Consider the following 24,059-nt stretch of genomic DNA (forward strand, 5'->3'; position numbering starts at 1 on the left):
TGTGTCCCGGTCTGTGGGAACGTGTGCGTCCACTGTTGTTCAGCAGACACACCTGTGATTAATGTGGACCTGACCACCGCGGCGCTTAATTTTGACCACATGGTTTCCTCAGCCACAGAGAAATGTTAAACGCTCAGGGGCGAACATTGATTTGATTACCGTGCGCCAAACCAAGTTTGACGAGTGGCTCTAAATGTTACACAACCGACCTAGCAAAACCTTAAATATCTATGTATATCATGGTTTTCCAACAGATCTCTGCCAGTCGGACATGATTTCATGATGTTCCTTGGAAGAGCTGGGAATTTGATTTTAGAAACCAGATTTTGGTAGAGATTTTTCGCCACAAAAAAATTTTCTTTGTGTTTTTACAGAATCTCTTACATTAAAATTCTTTTTTTTTCACAACAATTACCATTTAAAAATAAAAGGGAGCTAAAATCTAGTGTAATGTCAAGACACCTTCTTTCCTCAAAGAGTTGGAGCTCATCCCCAAATATTAATCAGCAGAATACCAGCGGAAATGCAAACAAATATAAGCAGATGCTAACTCTTAAAGGCTAGCTAGAAGCTATATTCTTGCTAGCATTTCGTGCTAACAACAAATTTGTATCTTGTCTGTTGTGGTTTATTTTTGTCCACAGATTAACCAGAATAACCTGAATCACAGATAACAGAAAAATCCGTTATCAGTCACGTCTGTAGACACAACAGATAAACCCAAAAACGACTTCCTTTTTCCTACAAAATAAAAGTGAAAAAAATGGTTTCAGAGTATAAAGAGTATGAGGTTTTATATCCAGAGTGCATATAAAAGGCTTAGACTTACTTCAACAGAAACAATCTACATTGACAAATGAAAAGAGGTCACTGTTCACTCATTGTTTACTACTGTGAGTCTCATCCCGCAGGATCTTTTCCACTCCTAATAAACATATTCCAAGAAAAAGAAATTCAATAAAAATTCATCTTGAGCGGGTGAGAGCTCAATTTCCTCGCTGAATGTGTTTAAACAAAGAAAATGTTCATTTAAACAGATAATTTAAACTCACAAAGCGAGACGAATTGTCGTTTTTCACCGTCTTGGCATTGCCAAACGACTCAAGGATTGGATTGGCTTGCAGGAGCTGACGTTCCAACTCCCCCTGTAAACAAATACAAAGAGGTTAACAGGCTCTCGAATGCATCTAATTTTTTTTTTTAATCTTTGTTTTCACATGTTTGTCTTCTTATTCCAAGACACACACAAGTACATGAAGGCAAAAATAAATATTTCATGAAAGCAGAAAGAGAAAAAAACCAAGCCAAGTTGCGGTGCTAGGCTATACTCCATCAAGGCTGCGATGCAGTGGCTTAAACGATCTGCTGAACAGACGTATTTTTGTCGAGAGAATTCAACAAGTTTCAGGGGCCAAGACAAACAAGCAGATTGCGAAGCCGTGTTAAACCACGGAGGCACGAAGGAAGTGTGGCGGTCTGAACGCTCAATGGAGAAAAGTTACTTTGTGAGGACTTTCGTCTGCCCCCTACATTCCTCTGGTCGTGATCATATAAACTGTGTAGAACGTGGGAAAGGAGTAACAACCAGCCAATCACACGACGGCTTCTTCCGCAAACTTGTCCTAATTTCATTTTATGTCGGAGACTACAGAAGGACATTAGCCTTTGTAGCCAAGTCTGACCCATTTTTATGGACTCAAACATGTAGATTCCTGTGCAATGTCCCATTTGAAGACAAAGCTCAATAAAATCTTAAAACTTGGATCCTAAAACATTTAATTCTCCAAGACTTATCACCATTTCTATTTTCCATGATGACGGCAGAACAGAAACAACTTCTGCTGTAAACTGAATCATATATGGACTTTGTATCGCCCAGAATGAACAGTTTGTTACAACAAGGCCCTGACTTGCTCCAGAGTTGGTTACTGCTCTTATTCATCTACTATAAGGCAATTATAGTAGATAAAACTAATTCTATTTTTTAAAAGCATTGCTAAACACAATTTCAAATGCTATAATAATGGGTGCCTAGTAGATAAATCTTTACTAATCAGAAAGCAAATTATCTTTTTCAGTCTGGGTTTTCAAAGCATTGCAGTGTACAAACTGCCAAACTCTGTCTTATTAAAGTTATATAAAGATCTACTTGACCTCAGTTTTGATACAGCCTGGTGAAAATGTTACTCAATAGGCTTAGGCATCCAGCCTATGCTGGTTTTCCTTCCATTTAAACAACTGGTTTTTCTATTAAAACCAGCAGCTCGTCTTCTGTGAACGTTTACTTGATTTGTGGTGCTCCTCAAGTTACTATACTTGGTCTCTTGAGTTTTTTCGGTTTATATGCTTACTTTACCAGGTGCTGTAAGGTATCTTAAGAGAATCTCCAACCATTTTTATGTAGATAATGTTTAGTTGCATGTTTCTTTTAAACCATATCAATATCCACCTTGACAGCCTGAACGATATAAAGGACTGACTTGCTTCTGATTACATTTCAGTCAGATGAAAAGAAAACAAAGATTATAGCCTCAACTGAATTGTACTCAACATTAATTGCTTTTGGAGTAATTTTTGACTCCAACCTAACACTGGCGAGGTCTAACTCAAGTCTTCTGCACTTCTTCCTGACCACATTTCAGTCACTGCTACGGCACTATTTTCTTTGCTCTCCCTCAATCCCTACATTCCTCTGGCTTGTGCACAGAGGCAGCTGTAATGCAAAGCAGGAGGAAAGCTGCATTAAGGAGGTCAGTGTGGATGGTGCAGCTAGGCCAAGGAGCCGCAGAGGCACAGAGGTCCAGCTGCTGACTTTCGGCTACTGGATCTGAGCATAATAACCGTGAACTCAGTCGTGTCAGAGCCAAATGTTTCAGGTTAAAGGAGTCATAAAGACTCTGCAGTTATTAGATTTGCCAACATTCGGTTCTGATTTAGGGGAGAGGGAAAAAAAGAAAAACGGCAAGAGCACAGACTATGCAAAAAAAAAAGAAAGAAAAAAAGGTGAGCAAGAAAATACAGAGTTTGCCTAAAATTAAGAAAAACATTGAGATACAATATCCTAACTATAACACAAAATAAGATCAGATTAAATGGACCTCAAACTACAGGCATGCACTTAAAAATATAACAAAATGAAAACATGCAGAAATATGCCATACAATGTATTTTATTTCATCAACTTGAATCAACAAATAGAAAATAAAGAAGATGGAGGAGAGTTGTTTGGTGTGGCTGCCATCTGATCTGCACACTGCTCAACATCATGGCTCCACAGACTCGGGCCCCATTAGAACTTCATAAATAGTCATTCTTTATTGTCAGGCATGTGTTTCTGATGAAGCCTTCATTCCAAACTGCTTTAATAAACCAGAACCAACTGATAAAACATCGTTTTGTTGTCACGAGCCTGCTGGGTTAATGGAAGAATCACTTCTTTCCATGTGAGAAGACTGAGCCAGAACAAACAAATACCTCACGACATCATAAGCCAACATTAGTCTGTCCGCATCATTACGGAAAAGCCAGAGATTTAGAGAGGGGGGCATGCAGATCAGTACAAACATGAAGATAGACGACACCCTCGCCGGGGGATCCACTTGCCTGTAGCTTGAATGCTTTGGGAGAATCGGGCTGTGCATTATGGATAAACAAATGCATGTGTTAAAAGGTGAAGTGCTCATATTGCACACAAGCAACAGAAAAGACAACACATTGGTCTGGCTCTGGCTCACACAGAGCAGGAAGCATGAGCGCAGATCACACTACTTCTTAGAAAAGCTGCTGATTGTTACATCATTTCTTACTTTCTTTTTAAAAAATCCTAGCATGAATGATTAATTTCACATTTTAAGAAAAACACCCACAATACTTTCAGTAACAGAAGCGAGAACATGCTAGCTTAAAAAATTATAGACGCTAAGCCAGCTAGCTTAGGCTGATTAGCTTAAGGTGATCATCTAAAATCTTATCTCCAACATATTATTTAGACCACAAGCATGACAGTGTTTTCAGTCTGTATTTCTGCCACTACGCCAGAAATGTAGACAGATCAGTAAAAAGAGTAAAAAGTCCAAAATTAATTTTTATTCTTTAATATAATCCAACACAAACCCTCAAAATTCTGTGGGAAACATAATGTTTTCTAAAAAATTTTTGTATTCACTGATAGCACAGTTTTTGTAAATCAATGTTGTCAATAATTTATACAACACTTTTAAATTTCATAAGCTTAAAGAATACAGAGGCAGATATTTTTGCACAACCTCTATTTAGTCCAGATTCCTGGATCCTGTCCTGTATTTTCTTCTCTTCAACTCAACCCACAGATTTTCTTTAGATGATTAATCAGATTTTGTGTCTGATGAACCATTCTGTTTTGATTTGGCCATAAGTGTGCCATTGTTATCCTGAAAGATCACATGACGGCCAATTTTCAGTTCACTGTTAAAATCCATCAAATTTTCACTAAACATCACTGGTATGTCACAGATTTACTAATATAATAAACTCCAAGTTCCCAGGGTGATTGGAAGGAAAAAAGCCCACATCACCACAGATCCTCCACTATACCTAACTTTTTCTGTAAATTCATTTTTATTTTGATGCTAGACCTGAAATGATATTTTTGGGGCTGTTTTGGCTGAAAAGCCCAATCTTATTATCATCTCACTAAATAAGACTGTTTGAGGTAAATGTCAAGGTTACAATTATCCTACAAATTGTTGCTACTCAGACGCCATCTAATTGTTGCAACATTTCTCTTATCAAGTGAACGTTGGAGACTTAGTTAGCTACCTCTCTATCCTGCTCAATATGATTGTTGGCAAAATAAATTAGATCTTTGTCAAAAAGAAAAATGTTTGGGCGATCTAATATTTATACACCGGAGAAACAGGAAGTCCCGAGTTACTAATTAGAAATCATTAGATATTTTGATTAACTAAAACTAAAAGTTTTAGTTAGTTATATCTTACACAGATTGGGGCTGTGCCACCAGTGACATGTTTAAATTGGGATTTTTACAATTTTACAGTGTCAGATTATGGTACTGCCATAGCAGATTACTTTACTATGAGGCTTTATGAAGCAACTAATTTACCCGCAGGTAGCTCCTATGGGATGATTTGCAGGAGCAAAAAGAAAAGGGAAAGGAAGAGAGTAGGGAAATGTAGGCAGTGAGGCTCACAGGAATGTTGTGGTCTTTGCGTCCTTTGTGTGAGGAGGCAACATGGGCCAGGTACTGGATGACCTTCTTTGTGTTTTCCGTCTTGCCCGCTCCCGACTCGCCTCTAAAAAGAACAGTTTAGAAACAGAAACGCATAGATAAAATGACAGCCAGTGAAGTATGAATGAAAGACAAAAGCATGTGTGTAAATTGTCCAAAGACTTGCAAGCTACAAACAGAAACATTGGAAAACCATGAAAAAAATCCCCCAAAATCACTATTGTTGTGGCGATGAGTGACTGGACGAACACCAAGGTCATCAAGATTTTTATATATTTATATATATGCCTTGTTTGTCAGTGTTTGAGTGGAGAATGCTGTGGTCTGCTGAGTCCGTCTCCAACTTTCCAGACTCTGCTTTTGGGTTGTCTCTAATGATAGCTGTGTACAGGCAGGGCCTTCCACAGTTTCCCACAGTCAGGTCTCGGAGCCAAGAGCAAAAGCCCGGCCAGCAACACTACATCTAGCTACATGCCAGTGGTTTTAGTGTAGCTGCTTATTAGTTCTACTGCACATAGTAGACTGAGGTTTCTAGATGCTTCACTGGAATCCAAGGGGCGAGTCCTCGAAGGCAGAACATCAGAATGTAGGTCAAATTAAGCATAATTCTGTATTTGGTTTTAGGTTTTAAAGCAGCCTAGTTTCACAGTATGACTCCAGGAAACAATTCACTGATGATTGTAAATATTTCTGAAACTCCGCCTTCAGGAAGTCATGACAACATGGCTCCTCTATTAAACCTTTTGTATTAAAAGTGTCATGATTTACCGAATGACACTTTATGACAACAGTCATAAATATTCATGAAGACTTGCTCATGTTCATGACAGGTGTTATGTGATGTTTATGACGATGTCATGACAGTCTTATTCACAACCCGTCAAATAAAGTGTTACCATTAAACCTTTAACAATGTCTTTACTTGCATTGCGTTGAGAAGTAGCTCCTATAATGAGCTCATCAGATGCTCCACCAGGTGTTTGCTAATTCCTGCTGGCTAGTCTGAAGGAGCTGAATGGGGAAGTCGCTATAGGAGGGCTGCTATGTGAGGCGTTTTGCACAGCTGAATGGTTGCCATGGAGATTCAAACATGTATGAAAGACCCACAGCAAAACTCCAGGTATGTATTTGATGAGGGAATAGACTTAGACTAATCTTATTGTCATTGCACAGACACAACAGTGAAATTGGCAACGAAATGCTGTTATAACATAACATTATAACTTTACATCATCTTATAGCATTATAACATGACATAAAGATCAACGAAGTCAATTTAACATGATACTGCCACTTAAAATCCTAATAAACTACAAGTTAACACCAAAACATTTATAAACAAGGTAAAATACTAAAATTACAGAAAAACCATCAGATTATAATACACTCTCACAACATTCTTTTACACTGAACTTGATGTTGATGCACAGAAACCTCCTAACTGGACAGATTGTTAGGAAGAATCTTGGTGCAGATAACTGTGGCATTTTGGCAGCAAAACCTCTTTTGGTAAATTACAAAAAGCTGAAACAGCATGAGTGGCTTCATACTGATCATTTTCACATTTTTACGGGATCCACAGACATTTGATCAGGCAGTTTGGGGCTCTATGAATCACTTCATTCAGTTACTCTAGATGCTGTAGTTCCTGTAGGAGATTAGTAGATTTCTTCAGACTCATACACAATGCAGTCAGAAATCACTGAACGATTGTAGAGAAACTGATTTATTACCACCAACAAGGGATGCTATTTTCAGCTTGGGTTTTGATGTCACTGGCAACTCATGCCAAGCTGAAAGAAAGTGCCACTTAATGACACTCTGACGTAGAGGTTGAGGGCGGGCCACCAAACCACACTCATAACTCCCTCAGTATTTGGCAGAACCGCTGCACAGCCCCGCATCCGCAAAACCAGCTATATGTAACTCGTCTTTAAATAAAACCCAGCAGGACGATGGGCATAAAGGGAGATGGAAAAGGGCTTTACTGAACGCCAGAACCACATTAAAAAGAAGAAAGAAATCCTGAAGTTCAGATTTAAAAAAAAACACTCTTTTTATGACATTTTAAGTTACAAATACAGGCAGTGCAAGGACATGAACTGAGGCCAGAAGGAAGAATATTAGGTGATAAATAATCTTTATGTGTTGAAGGTTCATTTACCAGCCCACTGAGCAGCTCCAGAACAAACCAAGTAGGAAACATTAACTAGCTGTCATTAGACACAACCTTGGGAATAAAGCAAAGAAAAGATGAGGGCAGTACTCACGTGCAAAGAATCGATTGGTCCTCTCGATCTGTGAAGGAAAAGGAAAACTGTCAGTATTTCTGGTTCAATCACAACAATAACAAACACGTTCTCTACTGATCCAGCTCTAGATCCATAATTCTCAACATCATGAGATAATACTGCAACTATTACTATACCTGGGTTTATTTTTTCTAGACCTACACCTAGCAATTATTTTAGTTATCGATTACTCTGGCGATTATTCTGACAATTAATTGATTAATCTGATTTTAAAAAATGGCACATTCTCCAGGTTTTTATGTAACCACTTAAGCTTATTTTATAGAATACGGGAAATGAATTAAATATGCAAATAAATTAATATTCATCTTTTTAAATACGTAAATAAACATTTTATTGCCTAAAATCCAGTATAATAGCGTTAGCACTTTAGTGAATGCTTGATCATTTGTTGCAAAGTCATAGGGTTGATCTGTTGGTTATATTTTAAATTAACTTTATATTAGATAGAAAAAGGGTGCTTGATGGCAGATTTATTTATTTATTAACAGAATTTGATCAAGTGAAGCTAAAATTGCCACTTGAGTAGGTTTTTGGGTAAAACATATATAGACAAAGAAGGTTTGTTTTTATTCTCTTAAATGCAAAATGGTTTTATTTTTTCGTACAATTTTGGCTCAATTATACTATATATTATATTTTCCTTCAGCAAATAACCTCTTTTTTGAGTCTCTTTACTCCAGTTCACGATTAATAAATTATGAATAGATGGCATCCTAACTTGATGCTTCAAGGTTGGGCTTACTGAGTGTTGACAGTGTGTTTTACAGCCGCCGCTCAGCCTGGCACAGAAACACTAATAGGTCAAAGCCACGCTGTGTGATGACCCGACGCCGACTGCCAGAGAAGTAACCAAAGCTCAAACAGCTTTCATCTCTGCAGACTTCAGTCCAGGTCCAGAGGACAGGTTTAATGTTGCCCCCTGAAATGGGTAAACTCTCAACTCTAAAAGGCCTCCTGTGCACCACAGTAAACTTTTAAGACAACATTCAACAAAAACCCAACGTGTTTGATACATACAATGTACCGACAAACACATTAAATAAACCTTGAACTACTTATCTAAACACTAGATAACGTCTCAATTAATTTCAGGTACTATCTTGAGATTTCCAATCCATGCATTTTCAAATAATTATAATCTGAGCACCTAAAGTGACTGAATTCTAAATATCTCAAACTGCATTGCTTGAAATACAGCAATAGAGGCTTTGGACAATATCCTGGTAATCTAGCAAAAGCTCAGTTTTCTACACCAATATGTGTTCTTCACCTTTTTACAATGACAAATGTATTGAATGGAAGAATGTAATGGCTACAGATCTGTGTCATTTGACGTTTCCTGTGTGCTGCGCTCAGACGGCCCGGCCGTCACAGAAAGCAGCTGAAATACTATCAGTGGATTTTATGATATTTAAAGCAAAGGAAAAAAAATGTAATGAAGCAGGAAAACTGTGTTTTTCCAAGTTCAGTCCACAAAAGATTAAATGCACCCAAAGAGAAATGTGTTGTATACTAAATCAACAAGTCATATCAAAACGGAGAAGAAACATGCTAACATTAGCCTAGCATTTATCAAACAGCAACACACAAGACACACTAGTGCAGTATATTGAGGCAACAGTTAGGACAAAATATTGGTCACTGTCAAAAAAAAATGGATAAAAGAAATTGCAGCCTCTATCAATGTGAGCGAAGTAGGAATTGGTAAATTTTCATCTGACTTGGATCATTATCGGGGATAAAAATGTTCTGTTTTGGACTTTCCTGCTGAGAACATCATCAGGAAAAACTGTTAAATTCACAAAACTAATAACTGTAATCATATTCCCATTCATTAAGTTTAAGGTTAAAGAAAAACCCTGAAATAAATCTAATAATTTTGTATAAACTGTCTTTCATGACTGAGATCTGAGGCGATACATAATGTAATAAATATTTGGCTTCTTGTCTCTAGTCTATGTACTGTGTGACAAATTCTGATAGAAATTTTTTTTAGTAACATCTCAACAAATATGTTAGTAACTGAAGGCAGATGCTAAAACATATACTGTATATGTTCAAGGTAAAACATTAGCGACATTGCAGACAGGCTCTGGGTTGAGCTGTAAACGTCTCATGATCTGTAGAAGAGAGTGAGTTACCAGAACTGACAGCTCCACAGACATTTCCTCACACCTTCCTGTTGGCTCAGACAGCTTTAAGGTGTTATCTCTCACCAGAAATATGACCTTTTATTCAAACACTGAAGTGTAAACCCCCAGTTAAGGTTTGTAACTAAGGTGGCGCAACTTTCGAAAATCTTGTGACTGTTGTTATAACTTTGGTAAATACTGCGATGACAAGATCAGTTGTGATATAATGTATGTTTCAGACTCTGTCCAACTAGCTAAATATTACGTTAGCATATAAAATTAAAGTTTTTAACATTTGGGAAATATTAGTCAACAATTTCTGCACCCAAAACAGACTGTTGTGATATGATTATCACACACACTGATATTGCGATGATGATATGTCCAGACTTCCTCTCAATTAAATCTGCCTGTGTGCATCTGCAAATTATTATCCAATAAAAACGTTTCCATTTTCAATGAAAGTCTGTTTATACAGTGAACGTAAACCAGTCAGGTTGACACATCTGCAAAAATACTAAGAATAAAACATGCAAGCTTGTGTTCTGAATGATGAATGAGCTGCTTATTTTAAAATGTGCTGCGTCCCTTGATAGCAAAGCTTGATTACTTTTCCTGTTCTCATTTTATAGCCAGCTCTCCACAGGCCTGATGGTTATCATATGTACAAGAGACTGTGAAACCCACAATATTGTAATCAAACACTCATCATCAGCTAAGAATTACATGATTGAACAGAAGAGGAATTTAATCATTACCTCATCCTCTGACACTCTCACACGTTTCTAATCTTTAAAAAACAAATTCCTCCGTGACTAATTTAACAGATTTGACCTACGGTGTTAAAAAAAATTACGATGTTCTGTTAATGGAAGAAAATCCTCACATACTCTTGTGAGGTTTAATAAAATATAGTTTTATAAAAACAATCCTTTGGATTTTGTAGAAAACAGAACTGAACCTTAAGTGGCTGCAAGAGTAATAATAGTTCTACTAAATTATTCTCATTTATACTTTTAGGTAGCTAACTTAAAGTAAAGTAAAAACATTATTTGAATGTCTGTTGCTCGATCGGCCATAAACTTCAGGTGGAAATGATCCATGGAAACAACTGGTTCTGTTTGATGTGTGTATCTAATATGTGCTGGTTCTTTGTACTTGGATCATGTTTAGTAATATTGCAAAGTATTTGTTTTGCCATATTACAAAGCTTACCCCTTCTAGGACTACCATTATAAAAGTCCGCATGAGCATCTTTTTACATTTTTGGATGCTGCAGAGTCATTATTAGGAGCACTCCAATGTTCTTTACATCTATAAAATCCTTATAAGTCCTCCTTTCCAAGTTTGTATGCCATTTATCAATAATAACTGATTAAAAATAGAAAATTTGCAAAACAATAACAAGAACTCCATCCGTTTATAATTTTTTTGACATATTTTTGTAAATATGAAGAGTTTCCTAACTTTATTTACCAAAGTTCCCAATACAAAAAAGTTGCACACAAGCCTTCTAAACCAAACACAATTTATTTGGAGTTTTTTCAAAGCTTCGTTTCAAAGTTACAGCCAATTTTCTAAAAACAATAAAACGAGGGAAAATAAAAAAAATGCTTTTATCAGTGCAATCAGAAAAAAGAAGTGCAGAAGATACATTGCACATTGTACATCAACAATAAAATACAAACATTTAAATGAAAGTGTGTCAGTCTTTGTGTATTCACATGAGAAAATGTCTGTCCACATGACAAAATGTCATGATGAGAGCAAGGACTTTATTTTTTAGCATGCCCACTGGAGCTGTGGAAGTCCTTGTGGCAGTTCCTGTCCACAATAACACAGAGAGGAAGTTTGCAAGCTTCACACATGAATGGAGTGCATTTTCCACAAAGCTTGCACTTTCTCCTTCCCTTTGTTGCTTTGTCTTCAACGGATGCCCCTTCAAAAATTGCAACAGGCAGGTGCCGATAGCTGGTAGTCGGAGCTGCTTGTGGCTGTACTCCACAAAGCGCTACTGTCAGTTGCTCCTGGAAAGCCTGGTGTTTTGGAGCCTTCTGCTCCAGCTGTGCACACATCTCTTTGTGAATCAGATAGCTGTTTGTCACAGCTATATCTATGAAATGGTGCAGGACCGTCTTGTACCACTTTTTGCACTTCCGCCATGAAGTGTAGGAGCCAATCAACTGGTCGGATAAGTCCACTCCCCCCATGAAGCAGTTGTAATCCCTCACAGCTGATGGCACTGGAACATACAAGACTTGATGCTGTCCTCCAGCCTTTCCCACTCGTCTGACTGCATCTCCTTTGAAGGCCGTGTGCACGGTGGAACACACACTGACCTCCCTCGTGTCCATCCACTTGACAAAAATGAGAGGTCCCTCTCTGAGCCATCTGATGGACCCTCGCGGTGATTTTTTGGTCAGGGCATTCTTGGTCGTCTTTGGGACACCAACTGTTGAATTTCTGAACGTCCCACATGCTCCAAACCCAAGCTTGTGAAGGTGGCAAAACAGTGCGGGGCTGGTGTAAAAGTTATCACAGTATATGTGATATCCAGAGCCAAGATAGTCTTTGTTTATGAGTGACATTACAGCGTCAAACGACAGCCCCTTTCCAGTTTTTTGAGTGGACCTTCCAGTGTAAATGTGAAAGTCTGTAGTGTAGCCCGTGGTGTCGGACAACACAAAAAGTTTGATCCCCCACTTTGTCGGCTTACTTTTGATATATTGTTTTAGCCCAATCTTGGCTTTAGTGGCTACCATTCTTTCATCCACAGAAAGATTTTTCCGGGGGTGGTACAAAGCCTTACAGGCAACCCTCAAGCTGTCGTACAGGGGGCGCAGTCTGTGCAGTGGGTCATAATCAGGTGTCCCTTTTTTTTGGTCGTTCACTGCGTCATCCTCTGGGTTACTCATGTGGACATTGGTATGGATGTTGAGGAAACGATCTCTGGACATTACTTTCCCTGGATATGAAACCTGAAATGCAGTTGTGGTTCTCCAAAAATCCTTCAATTGTGGTCGTTTCATTAGTCCCATGTACAAAGTAAGTCCAATATATGCATACATTTCATTAGCTGTGACATCAGTCCAACAAAATTTTTTTCCAGCAGCTAAATTTTTGGCTGCATTTTTGTTAGTGTTTTCACATAATGTCTTTATGGTAGCCTGGTCAAAAAATAATTTGAATAGCTCTGAAGGTGACGGAATCTCAGTATTGGAAAGGGGCAGCTGAACACCTGGTGTCCTCTTTGGACGGAAATGGAGTGGGGGGTGCAGCAAATGATCAGTCTCCTTCTCTGTTTTCCACTTGACTTGAGTGTCCACATGAGTTTCTGACCTTTTGCCTCTCCTTTTACTAGCTGGACCCTCCCGACTTCTTTTTCTTCCTCTACTTGCACCTGCCACCACACCGTTATTGTCCTCTTCATCATCCTCATTCAGATCGCCATCTTTCTCCTCCACGATATTGCCTGTACTTCACACAGACGTAACATTACAGATTAGTTAGAGTTTTCAATCACACGTTCTGTGTTACGTAAAAAAAAAAAAATAAAATAAAAAATTATATATTTTTTACATATATATATATATGAGCGAAAAAGAGTCCACTTACATATCATGAAGTTTATCGATCCCTTCGATGAAGTCCTCTTCCTCATCAGTGTCTGCAGTATCAGGGTCTGAAGAATACCTCTCCTCATTTTGGCCATCTTGAGCGGTGACGAGCTCCAAGACTTCGGACGCAGAGTAAAATCTTCTTACTCCGTGTCTTTCCATAATTTTTTTTTTTTGGGTGTTTGCCTTGCAAGAGCAGAGCCAAATAGCACGTGCAGGAAACGGAAATGACTTTCATGAAATCTCACCTGAAGTCATGTGACATTTCATGAAATCTCGTAGTATTTCATTCTGTCAACGTCAGAACAACACAGGAAGTGATTGGCCAGACCCGAGCTGATCTACAAATATAGGGATGGATGCCACATCATGTTTGTGGACCCATCCTTTTTACTATAAATCTGTGAACTCGTCTGCGCGCGCACAGCAACTCGGGGGGGATGTTTAGGGTCGGAAAAGGAAGCGCAATTCTTACAGTTTAATATGCAAAAAAAAAAAATTGCTCTACCTTACGTGGTTCGAATTCTACCGGCATTTGAAAAATATGTATGCATCTCAGATCGCCGGCGATCTGGTAGCCCGAATCGGGTGCAGCAGTCGCTATACGACCAATCATGAGAGATTAACAAAAATAATGTAGAAAGTGTGCGTTGTTTTGGAAAAATGGTGGTGTATTTATAGTGAAAATGTAAAACCACTACAAATCTACTTAGGTACGTTTCTACCAGCTTTCCACATCTAGAGGGTGGACATTTTGCCTATTTTGATTTATGAAATAGCTGAAGTTCAGTCAGATGGACCACCACCACCTCCTGTCATGAAGTGTGGTGTAGTGGTGGTGAGGCAGACGCTTAGGACCCAGGATGGTGTGCGAAAATGATGATTTTAATGATGAAAACTAATCCAAAGTCCAAGATCAGGCAGCACAGCTGAGCGGAAGGCTAAGGCTCAACGCTGGTAGCACTGATATACGAATGGACAGAAAAACCAAAAGCCGACAGACTGGAACAAACGATCGACAAGGACCCGACAGAGACGCAGGTGACATTAAAGGAGGAGGTAATCAGGGAACGAGACACACCTGGGAACAATCAAGGGACAGACAGGACAACATGGAGACTCAGACAACACAGAAACCTAAAACACAGAGAACTCAAAACACCTCCGCCTTTAGATCAGGTCACAGAGTCATCTTCTTCAATGATAAATAATAAAATTCTTACTGGCCTACTCTGGTTACCCCTATGAAATTTTACAGAGGCACTACAGCATAATTCCAAATTATTTGTGTAAAAATGTGTCTTTTTGTTGATTTTTTTTCATAGTTCATGCCTAAAATATTCTAAAGAAATGCAGCTTTTGAAGCTGAAATACCTGGGAGCAATTCTATTTAACAATATATTGACTGGCATTTGCAAACCAGCCAATCCAGAAGCAGCATTCATGTTCCTTGGTGCTGATTGGCTGTACCGCAAAAGCAGAGATAAGGAAGACCATCCAAAGATGCTTTCCACTGTGCGCATATTAATGCATGTCAATGTATATCAGTTGTTTGAACTATTGAAACAGGAAGTTATAAGCTTTTTTGGGGTCTAAAGATTCAGCTTTGATTTCATCTGTTCAACCTTCTTCCACATGTTTGCTGTCTCTCTAACAAACTGCAAACATGTTGTACTTTTCTTTCTTGCCAATCTTCCATATAGGTCTGAATCTCAAAATAATGTACCACTTACCATCTAGTTCACAACTACTCTCCACTTTGTGTTGGTCTGCCATATAACATAGTAAACAAAGAGAAAAAACTCAAATAATGTTGCAAGCTGCTGTGGAGAAGCCCCTGGATCCAGTTTACCCAGAATGCCTTGCTAGCTAGGCTGGAGTGAACCAATAAAACAGAACACGTTCCTCCCTTCCAGTAGCTTATTACCGCCTCAGTAAATCTTCTCTCCTTTTGTGTTTCACCTTTCCCTCAGTTGCTCTCATTTCCTTTTTTTCTTTTGCCCCGTGAATGGTGGAAAGGCAGATTACTCCTAAAACTACCGCCCTGACTGAAGAGATTAGAAACATCCCGTTTCTCTGCAACAGATGGTTTTCATTTGAGCGCTATTATTGCTTTTAGCTCCTTTTATGATTTCTTCTACAACTCACAGCCAATTAGTCAGGCAGACTGATGAACTTTGAAAATAAAGTTCCTGACACAAAACTTCTGCAGGGCCCAATGTTAGCAGGAAGTTACAAAAACAATGTTTTTTCTTTTTTGTTGTTTTTAAGATTATAAAACATTTCCAGATGTAGAGAACGCAGGTGGTTGTAAATGTCAAAGCGCAGGCTAATACAATAAAGCAGGTACTTCTTAAATTTCATTGGACGCCATGTCAAGCTTTGTGACTCATTGACATATAGACAATCATGGAACAAATGCATAAATCTGTTTTTTTATTATATTTTTTTAAAATATAATAAAATTAGAGTTCCCTTTTCTGCTAAGTAATCTATCCCACCTGATGGTTAATCAAGTCATGAATTTCCTTCTTACAGCCACTCACCACTAAACTGGAAGGAAATTCTAAGGAAGAAAAACAAACTAAAATATTTGGTTGTAAGTAGTGTTAATTATACATGATTTATTGTAAATGTGCTAATGTCCTTTAATTTGTTGCTAAACACTGTGACTTCAGATGGGCTGATCTTGAAATTGCCTTCGGGAGCCACAGATCGTGGCTCCAGAACGGGAGAGAAAACGACTAATTCAAATTCTCGATAAAGAAAGCCCTGAAGATTTTTAACCACAGCCGCAAAAAAAAAAAAAAAAACTGTCCCCACATATTCAGCTGAAACAAGAACTTAACCGGGGAGAAATTTTTTATTTTTTTTACATTTTACAGCACGGACCCTCACTGCACTCATTTGTTGTCAACAGTTGTACTGTTAAGCACTATTGGCAAAAAAGTTCCTTCCCAAATTAGGGATGAATTATAATTTTTATCACAATATAGTTTGGATGATGCTAAACCCTGATATGAGAAACACAAATCCCTCAGATAAACTACTAGATCACACAGGTGCTAAATAGTGACTGACCTTCAAAATTATCTGTAGACCACACACACAACACTAAATAAAAATAGTTGATAGGTGTCGAGTATTGAAACGTTAGGCCACGATTCAAGGACTAGTGACTGGACGAGCGGTATTTTAAACACATGGCACATTTCTTTTTTATATTTATAATAAATACAAAACAACGACAGGGAGCTCTGCTAAACAATCAGTATTTATAGTCATAAGTCAGATAACGACTGCTCTAAATGAATCCTGACAGAGTCAAGAAGACAACAAAGATAACAATAACAAATGGACAATGACAATGGCTGACGGTAATAAGTATATTCGGTATTGGTATTTATAGAGGAGGGATTAGCACAGCAGCCTGTTAGTATTTTTGTTACCTTTTTGACTAAGAATACATAATGAACAGTGTGAACAGCAAATGTTAAAAGAATGCATTTAAGAGAAAAGAAGACATTAACTTACAGTTGAACTCAAAATGTTGGCAGAAATCAACATAAACAGCTGTTTTGCAGCCACGTCTTACTAACACATTTACAACCAAATTAGGGCAGCAATAATAAAATCCATCGTTCTTTCGCCAATTATGTAGCCAAACCGTAGCTTTCACAAGCTGAGAAAGCTTTGAGTCATACAGGATGACTTTGCTTTAATGCCCCGTTTGTTTAACACCTCATTGCCAATCTAAAATCCAGATCTTTTGCCCTTTACAAACACGCATCCTGTTTAATCCATCATTTGACTCTGAAATCTTGAAAAAGCTAGCTTTTGGTTGTTAACATCTCCAAACTGGCAGACAATCTGCACACACTAAAATGAAATCCATGACGGAAATTAATCTATTTTGCGCAGAACAATGGGCAAAAATTGGACACCTACCCAAAGACTTGCAGAAAAAAAGTAATTCTACAAAGTATTGACTCGGAGAGGATACAATGCACAGCAAACGTTCAGAATATTTATTTCCTCATATAGTTTTAAAGAACATTCTAGTTTCACATTCTGTGACAAAATGTGAAGAAGTTCTTTGAGAGACGCTGCGTAACCTGAAACGACACAGTCAGTTGTTTCTATAAGGAAAAATAAAATTCAAATTCGCTTTTGCTAGGCCCCCCAAAAAAGCTTGTTTATGCTAAGCGGCAAAAGCTATAAAACAAAATGATAAAAAAGATTGGCTTCACAACATGACGTTTAATCTTTGGGGATCCTGGCAGTTGGATGTACCACAGTTTTTCCACAAAGTCTTTGCGCAGTTTGCTTCATAAAAGAAATCATAAAACGCAGCAGCGCACAGTGAAAATCCAAGCGTCATGGCAACCCCTCCTGACACACATGGGAAATCCTGAACGCCAGCCAGGGCCGCTCTTACATAAACTATTATGTGTTGTCCGAATTGGCTAAGCCTTGCACACGGACACACATGTTCACACAAACCTAACTCCCCGATCGCGGTGGAATACGACGACTGTTTTAGCACAAAGGTGAAATAAAAACGTCTCCCTGATTGCTCGTAAACAGTCGGCGCAGAGGCAGGACGGAGTCCAGGGCTGCTTTAAAACCAGATGACCAAAGCAAGTGAGAGTGAGACAGAGCTCATTCACATTCCCAGACAGCAGAAGTAGAGATCTGGAGAGTAGCCTGGTCTGAGGAGACCTGCAGAGTATAAATGTCCCATTAAGCGACAACAACCGTTACGACATCCAGCCTGTTGGTAGGGATTACGTGAACCCACCATTTTGTATGTTGTTCAATAATGGCATAAAATGCAAATTTCTATTAAGAAAGAAGTAGATTTCAGAGCTGAAACAGGGAAAAAACAATGACATCTACAATCCAGACAGCCTCATTTATTACAATAAAATAAGTTCTTTGATTCACTTTAGTCTCCCAGACCGCCAATACAGTTTGAACGAGAAATGCACCAATATAAAAAATTGCGCCGATGTCAATTTCCGATATTAATATTGCTGTTATGGCAGCAGATAACCAATATTTACCAATATTATATACAATATCGTTCCCTCTGGGATGTTGTGATATTTTTCTGTGATAATTGTGGACTAAAATTGCTGATTTCGAAACACCTTTTTCAAAAAGTAGCAGTCAAAGTTTTACATTTTTCCACAAAAAGTAGTTAATATTTAAAGTGAAAGTGACTTTCAAGTGGGTCTGTCACAATAAGAAACAAATCGGTTGGTTGCATGATAAATTAAAACGAGCTCAATGATTTCCATTTACATGATTTATTGTTTTTCTCTTTTCTCTTTCTACCAAAACTGAATAACAAAAGTATTTATGCTGCTGCTTCGGTCTAAACTCACCCTTTTTTAAAGGACAATTTTATTTACAGAGAATTCATAATTAATTTAATTTGTTGTTTTGTTTATTTATTTAGGAAATTTAAAATGTCCAGTATTAAATGTTAAATAGAATTTAAAGTTTGTGACGAGATTCACATATCGGTTGTTAATATCGGCCAAATGGACCGTTTTAAAATGACTTCGGCCGATACGGATGTTAGTGCCAATATGTTGTGTATCCCTCGCTTGAATCGTTGCAAATATGGAAAATGTGACTTTTGGTGCTCTATTATGGGTAGATTTTCCAATGCCATTGGTATCAACAATAAGGTGTTTCTTAAAAATGTGCTTATTTTTACTATATATGCAATAAAAGCAAGAGAACATGAAAAAAAAAGACATTTTGCTTTAAATTGAAGTCTGAAAATCTTTCTTCCATCAGTCTATCTCTATGCGCAATTTGGAGATGTGCACAATTCACTATAGCTAACAGCTCCATTACACAGGAAACGTAGCAAATAGCAAGAAGTTCAATCATGGAACTGTACTTATTTGCTGTTCATTTCTACGACTCAATGAGATTTTTGTGGGTGTAGCTGCTGGGCACTAAGAGATACAGTATATTAAAACACTTGTAGCCCTGTCAGCCTGGTATGGGCATAATGAGGTTGTAGCCTTGGCCTTTGGGCAGCATACCCTCGCCTTCATCAAATCCTCTGATGAATGGTGTGCAAATACCACATGTGAAACATGAACTGACTCTGCTGCTACCAGGCTCCTGGTTGTAGCCGATACGCTGCCATCTTGACAATTAACAAGCACAATCCCACCACAGCAGGTTTTTTTGTTGTTGTTGTTGTTTTTGCATGTTCAAAACAGTCATGGAGGTATCACACTCCATCAAACATAATGGGGCTCAAACTGCTTTCTTTTTGCACCCCGACATAATTTTTTCAACACTATGCACAGACCACCCACGCTGAAACTGGTTTTTAATGTCGTGGTCGTCGTCTAGTGTGAAGGAGGGCATGGTGAGCTACTTTTCCAGACAATTATATATAATATATAGAGATATCGGCAGTGAGGAAGAAAAGACAGATATGCATTCTTTAAAATCTAAGGAAGTTTATTTTCACACAGCTCCTTGTGTTCATGAGGCAGAATCAAATCGGGGTAAAATTTCAAATTTGGAGCAAATCCAAACTTCATGCTGATATGGTATGCGATCTTAAACAATGAGAAGTTTAGCCCACATTTGGAACTAAATACAGCTTTAATGCAATGCAAATGATGATTTACAAAAATGTAAATATCCAACTTAAGCTTTTTGAAAAAGAAAACAAAAGTCCAGTTGTGAAAGAATGTAAAACTCGTTTATTAATAAATAGCTGTCTGTAAATTCGGTGAGTATTTTTTAAAATGAAATAATATTAAACCTCTTTTCACATGAATGTAATCTGGCAGTATTTAGATTAAAACTGCTTTAATTTGATTGATAAAATAATATTTAACCGCACAACTGATTTTAAAAGTTTATTTTTATGTGGCCCTACAGAGTGTAGAGTAGACCAGTCACCGTCACAAATGTTGCTGGATGATAAATTGTCTGAGAAGTTATTATTGCGATAAACGATAATCGTTTGACACCATTTTCAAGTAATGCAATGGTAAAGGCATAATAATACAAGAACACATTCTCAAAGATAAATAAACTTCAGGTTCTGAGGAACATTTAACACTGGTACAGGGAGACATTTGAAATATCCAAAATATACAAACAGAACAACAGAAACAGCAAAGAAAATGAATTATGAAATCTCTGTAAACAAAATTAGCCTTAACAAAACAGTTAGTTGAGACCAATGAGCCACCATTGGTCACAATGGTGAGTTTTCTACCAAACCTCATGACCTTTGTCTTTCAGGAGAGAGAGGAAAGAGAAAAATAATAAATTATCCAAATGGAAATGATTGAGCTCGTTTTAATCAAAAATTTATCAATGCCCAGTCTAGAGGGCCAGATTTGGCTCCTGGGCCTTGAGTTTGACAGGCATCTTTTGCCCTAAGGTACGATCATTTACAGCCACTGAGCAACACTGTTGAACCAGCTGCCAATTAGGCATTCACAGGGCAGTAGAAGCGAAGGCCAGGACGCCCCACAGAGGTGACTGGATGTGAGCTGGAATTTGGACTGACCTAGTTTAACTCTTTCTTTTGCACAAGGAGCTTTTTGGTAAGAAACAAGCGTTGTATTCAGCAACAACAACAAAGATGTCACCGTAGAAGAAAATACAGGGATGGGTTGAGGTTCTTTTGTTTCTATTTATTCAGCAGTTCTGGCTCTTGCCAATCAGTGACAAAACGTCTGGAGTGGCGTTGTGATATATGGCGGAGGGTTGGAGTGGTGCAACCTTCTCACACGTCAGCAAATCACCAAATGGAGAGGCGGCAGTAAATTCCTCTGCCATTCACAGGATGCTCCCTTGTGGAAGAAAATACTTCTCAGGAGAGCAAAGAGGCAGAGACAGAGCGGGCATGGCAGGAAGGTATCCGATAACAGAACGCAGAGGGGAAAACGGAGATATCAGAGAGGAACGCCACTACAAAGGGTGAAAATAGAGAGGGGAAAAAAAGGAACAAAATGGGAAAATACGCATCAGCGGATGTGGTCAACCCAGCAGCTGACGTGTTGGCAAATAAATCTTTAGAGACGTTCCAGGACTTGTGACTTAGTAGCATATTGTGATGCCAGTTGGCAGCTGGGATCAGGGACAGAAATAGACGCTCATAATGGGTGGTGGAATGTCTCCACCCTCGAGGAAATGACAGCAGAGTATGGGGAACCACCTGGGGGAGTGTTTGAGGGGTGCAGACAGATCCAACACACACACACACACACACACAGCCAGAGACACACACAGATAACAACATGCAAATCTTCTATGATTTTAATCACAATTTAAAACTTAAGTTTTAATAGCTTTAATAAGCCCAACTTTAATGCAGTCTTAGTTGACCAAACTAAGAGACACAACTAGGGCTGCAACAAAGGTTTATCTTAGTTGTTGATTAATCGATTGACTATTCTGATGATTAATTGACACATCCTGAAGAGTTTTAAGCCTTTTTTTAAAAAAAAACATTAAAAGATGCAAAGTAGGGCTGTTGTTAAAGAATATTTTAGTAATTGAGTGCTCTATCGAATGTTTTTACGACTAATCGATTGAGATAAATTAAATTCCTTTTTAAATAAGAAAATAAACATTTGATTGCCTAAAGTCCAGTAACAGCATTCCTTCAGTGAACGCTTGACCATTTGCAGCTAAAAAAAAAAAGAGTAAAAAATCGACAGGCGAAAAGCTCGTTGGACCAGAGTTTGCTTTGTTGGCCTGTGACAGAGTTCAATTCTCCCAAAACAAACTAGACTTTCTAGACAAATGAACTAGAGTTCAATTAAAGCGGATTATACAGGGTTGGTGTGAATGCATCCTCACTCCAACAGGAAACTTCTGGGATGACATCAAACCAGCTGTTTTCGAGGCAAATGTTTCCAGTCATCTGTGGCTAGAATACATGTTTCCAGGTGCAAGAAGTTGGTCGACTCCATGAAACACGGATGTGAAGCAAATCCAAAAAGGAGCTCAGTACTAGCTTATTGATTCCCCTTAAAGCTCATTCTTTAATCATTTTTCAGTTCATACAGAAAATAGGAGTTTGTAAAGAGAAAAAAGGCACTGCTATATTTTTTAAAAATTATGTTTTTTTCTTTCTTAATAGCTAATTACTTTTATAAAGTTTTCTTTATCTTTTGCTTTGGATTAGAGTGTTTTATTGCTTCCAATGCGTTCTTTGAATGGAAACAAAAACTATAATAACTTTAATAACTTTTATTAAATACTGCGTAATTTAATAAAAGTTAAATTACGCACTTTTATTTACTGCGTAATGGTGTAGACCTTAGATGATTTAATGCAGTTTTAGCCTCTGAACTATTGCCCATAATAAACAACCCAACTTCAAAGAATCTGAATTACCAATTCAAGTATTTACTCACTGATAAATGAAATCAAGATAGGGACGATAAATGTTTGGTAAATAACTGTCTTCGTACATCTATGTATTGATATTTGTAGTTGCCAGCTCCAAGTGGTAAAGTGAGTCTGAAGGCCAGCCAGTTTCTTACTGTTCAGCACAAAATGTACAATAAACTTCACTTAAGGTACAAAACCTTTAGTTCATGGAAGATCTATGATGTGAACACAGATGAAAATTTGATAATGGCTTTGAAATTTCCCCGAAGGAAAATACAACTTAGAAAGTTAAGCAAAAACAGTGAAGAAAGGATTACTGCACATGTGGCAGGTAAAATATTTCCCATATTACATCGATGTACTTTAGTCTGTGTCCTGTCAGCCTGGATTTGATTTCTAAGACTTGTGCTATGCTGAGCTTTGCTCTACAGAAGAAAAAAAAATCAGATGGGATTCTGCAGTCTTTCCCTTTTCAAGCCCCACAAAGCACATTTTTCAAATGCTTCTCATGCAGGGGTGAAATGAGAAAAGTCTGGTCTGGGAAAAAAAGGTGGGGGGACATAACAGACTGGGGAAGAGAGACTGGTGTAGCAGAGAACCACATGTTTCACAAGCTGGGGTACTGGGAAGATGAGATAAACATCACTGGGCTTTAAAGACGAGTCTTTCTTTGAGTCAAAATTAGATTACGTCTGAGAATCTGTTCCAGCCATCCTACAGTGATGTAATGACACTGAAGTATTTGTGGAAACACTGAAATGTAAATGCATTTAACCCTCAAATTGGACTGAATAGTTCTTCAGATTTTGGAGGTCAATAGGCAATAAAGAGAAAGGCAGAGTTCGTCTAAAAAGATCGTTCACACAAACTCACAAAGCGCCGCATGCAGACCGGAGAGGCTCGGCCGCACACAGACGCAATCTGACGCTCTTTGGTTCAGAAAGCAAAAACTGGTTCCGACAAAAACTATCGGCGGGAAAACATTCGGCCGTGTTCTCGTTTTCCACAACAGTGAAGGAGGGCGGAGGCGGCTGCATGTTGTTCCACTCTGTCGTTCATCACAGCATCATCTATCATTCTGTCCAAACACACCACTCTGAGCTGAATACTCAGACATTTGGCAAGAAGAGAAGCTTTATCAAATATGATGCCTCACTTTTACATAAAGTTTCTGAATTAGGGTTCCAGAGTCTCTGCATGTCTCTAACATAAAGCAAAACCACTAGAATAAACTTGTAGAAGGAAAACGAACCAGTTATAATCTTCTTGGCAATAGATTATAGAGCACATGCGTCAAACTTGAGGCCCGCCGTAGCTTTTTATGTGGCTCCAAATTACGTTAATAAGTCCCTCCAGTTTTTCACAAATC

At 38.2% G+C, this 24,059-nt stretch overlaps 1 protein-coding gene across 6 annotated transcripts in view; it reads right to left on the bottom strand.

The window, feature by feature from the left end:
• LOC102225124 (myosin-10) overlaps positions 1 to 24,059 on the bottom strand; it is a 67,203-nt gene that overhangs the window by 25,407 nt on the left and 17,737 nt on the right. For 3 of the 6 annotated variants that reach the window (XM_023349520.1, XM_023349519.1, XM_023349523.1), the window contains exons 4-7: positions 7,498 to 7,525; positions 5,189 to 5,291; positions 3,565 to 3,633; positions 1,053 to 1,145 (exon numbers count right to left, since the gene is read on the bottom strand). In XM_023349520.1, the coding sequence (XP_023205288.1) occupies positions 1,053 to 1,145; positions 3,565 to 3,633; positions 5,189 to 5,291; positions 7,498 to 7,525 (293 nt within the window). The remainder of the gene's footprint in view (positions 1 to 1,052; positions 1,146 to 3,564; positions 3,634 to 5,188; positions 5,292 to 7,497; positions 7,526 to 24,059) is intronic. The other 3 variants (XM_023349522.1, XM_023349521.1, XM_023349524.1) reach the window with 1 other exon arrangement.

The sequence above is a fragment of the Xiphophorus maculatus genome, chromosome 16 (assembly GCF_002775205.1).
Source record: "Xiphophorus maculatus strain JP 163 A chromosome 16, X_maculatus-5.0-male, whole genome shotgun sequence".
NCBI lineage: Eukaryota > Metazoa > Chordata > Actinopteri > Cyprinodontiformes > Poeciliidae > Xiphophorus > Xiphophorus maculatus.